We start from the raw sequence: 1858 nt of genomic DNA, 5'->3' as shown, positions 1-1858 counted from the left end.
AACAAGCGATGGTGGACGCTCGGCAAACGCAAACCGCGTGCAATGCGAAGGTGAAGGATCTGCAGTCGAAGCTCGCCGACGGAAAGGGCCACCGGGAGCGTGAGCTGAAGGCGGCCGAAGAGGACATGAAGCGGACGAAAAAGCAAAGCGAAGAGAGCCGGAAAAACTGGAAAAAGCACGAGCAAGACTTTGAGACGCTGCGGCTCGAGATCGAGGAACTGCAGAAGGGCATCGTGACGGCCAAGGAGCAGGCCCAGAATCTCGAGCAGCAGATCGGGGAGCTGCAGCAGCGGCTGCAGGAAGTGAGCGGTACGAGCGATCAAATGACGGCCGCCGTGACCGCGATCAAGCAACAGATCAAGCAGCACAAGGACAAGATGAACTCGCAGAGCAAAGAACTGAAGGGCAAATACCACCAGCGGGACAAGCTGTTGAAGCAAAACGATGAGCTACGGCTCGAAATTAAGAAGAAAGAGAACGAGATCACGAAAGTGCGGAGTGACAATAAGGACGGGTATGAGCGGATTCGTGGGATGGAAGAGAAGTACACCTGGATACCGGAGGATAAGGAGTTTTTCGGGGTGAAGAACACTCGGTACGACTACAACAAAGAGGATCCTCAGGAAGCGGGCCGAAAGTTGAAGAAACTGCAGGACTCGAAGGACAAAATGAGCCGCAATGTCAACCAGAAGGCAATGGTGTTGCTCGAACGGGAAGAGGAACAGTACAAAGAGGTGATCCGACGGAAGAAGGTGGTCGAGGATGACAAGAAGAAGATTCAGGCCATCATTACCGATCTGGATGAGGAGAAGAAAAAGAAGCTTAAGGTGGCTTGGGGCGAGGTGGACGAGAACTTTGGTAGCATTTTCAGTACGCTGTTGCCGGGATCGCAGGCGAAGCTGGTACCACCGGATGGCGTTAATTTTATGAAGGGACTTGAGGTCAAAGTAGGCTTCAATGGTATGTGGAAGGAAGCGCTGGCGGAGCTGAGCGGTGGTCAGCGATCATTGGTCGCCCTGTCGCTGATCTTGGCCATGTTGAAGTACAAACCGGCACCGCTGTACATCCTCGATGAGGTCGATGCTGCACTCGATTTGTCCCACACGCAAAACATTGGCAATATGTTGAAGGCACACTTTAAAAACTCGCAGTTCGTTATCGTCTCGCTGAAGGACGGTATGTTTAATAATGCGAACGTCCTGTTCCGGACCAAGTTCACCGATGGGATGTCCGGTGTGACGCGCACCGTGAATATGGCCAACCTGAAGCGAGCAGCGGCAGCGGCTGCGGCCGCAGGACGAGCTTAGTTTGTAGGATCTTTTTTTTAAAAAAAATCTAGCGTTTGTAAGCACGGTGGCGCTAGCATTTAGTGTTAATTTTCTTTTTGATACAACGTGTACACAATGTTTTTTTTTTCCTGTAAAATATACGTCTTTTGAATAACCTTTCAATGATTTCATTCGGAGTTCGAGTATCAGTAAAACCGAAGCTTTGGAATCATAATCCGGCCTAGGGCGGCGATCGTGACGATAGCTAATATAAACGACGATTTGGACAACCTGGTGGTAAAATTCCATTCTGCTTTGATTTGTTTAGCACTTTTCCGTAACTTTCAAGTATATTGCACAGGCCATTTATCGGAATTCAACAAGCTTACCTAACAAAGTCCGTTATTAAGAAATAATATTAGGACTGCCTAGAGCTATTTCATTTATTCTACCGTTGCTATGGCGACGGCTGTTGACTACCATAGTTACGCTGTGGATGCTATGACGGTCTTGTTAACCTAAAACATTAAGTTATCTACTCTACGGTACCAGTACAATCGTAGTCCTGACGAAATGGCGATGTATTTATG

General features: G+C 48.8%; 1 protein-coding gene across 1 annotated transcript in view; it reads left to right on the top strand.

Annotated features, from left to right (window-relative positions):
• The window catches only part of LOC126576024 (structural maintenance of chromosomes protein 2), a 4144-nt gene extending 2713 nt beyond the window's left edge, over positions 1-1431 (top strand). The window contains exon 4 of the mRNA XM_050237092.1: positions 1-1431. This exon is cut by the window's left edge and continues 9 nt beyond it. Within this exon, the coding sequence (XP_050093049.1) occupies positions 1-1307 (1307 nt within the window). The 3' untranslated portion in view covers positions 1308-1431.
• Positions 1432-1858: the final 427 nt, after the last annotated feature.

The sequence above is a fragment of the Anopheles aquasalis genome, chromosome 3 (assembly GCF_943734665.1).
Source record: "Anopheles aquasalis chromosome 3, idAnoAquaMG_Q_19, whole genome shotgun sequence".
Classification (NCBI taxonomy): Eukaryota; Metazoa; Arthropoda; class Insecta; order Diptera; family Culicidae; genus Anopheles; species Anopheles aquasalis.
The sequence above is the reverse complement of the archived record's forward strand: the minus strand, read 5'-3'. Positions and strand labels throughout refer to the sequence as shown.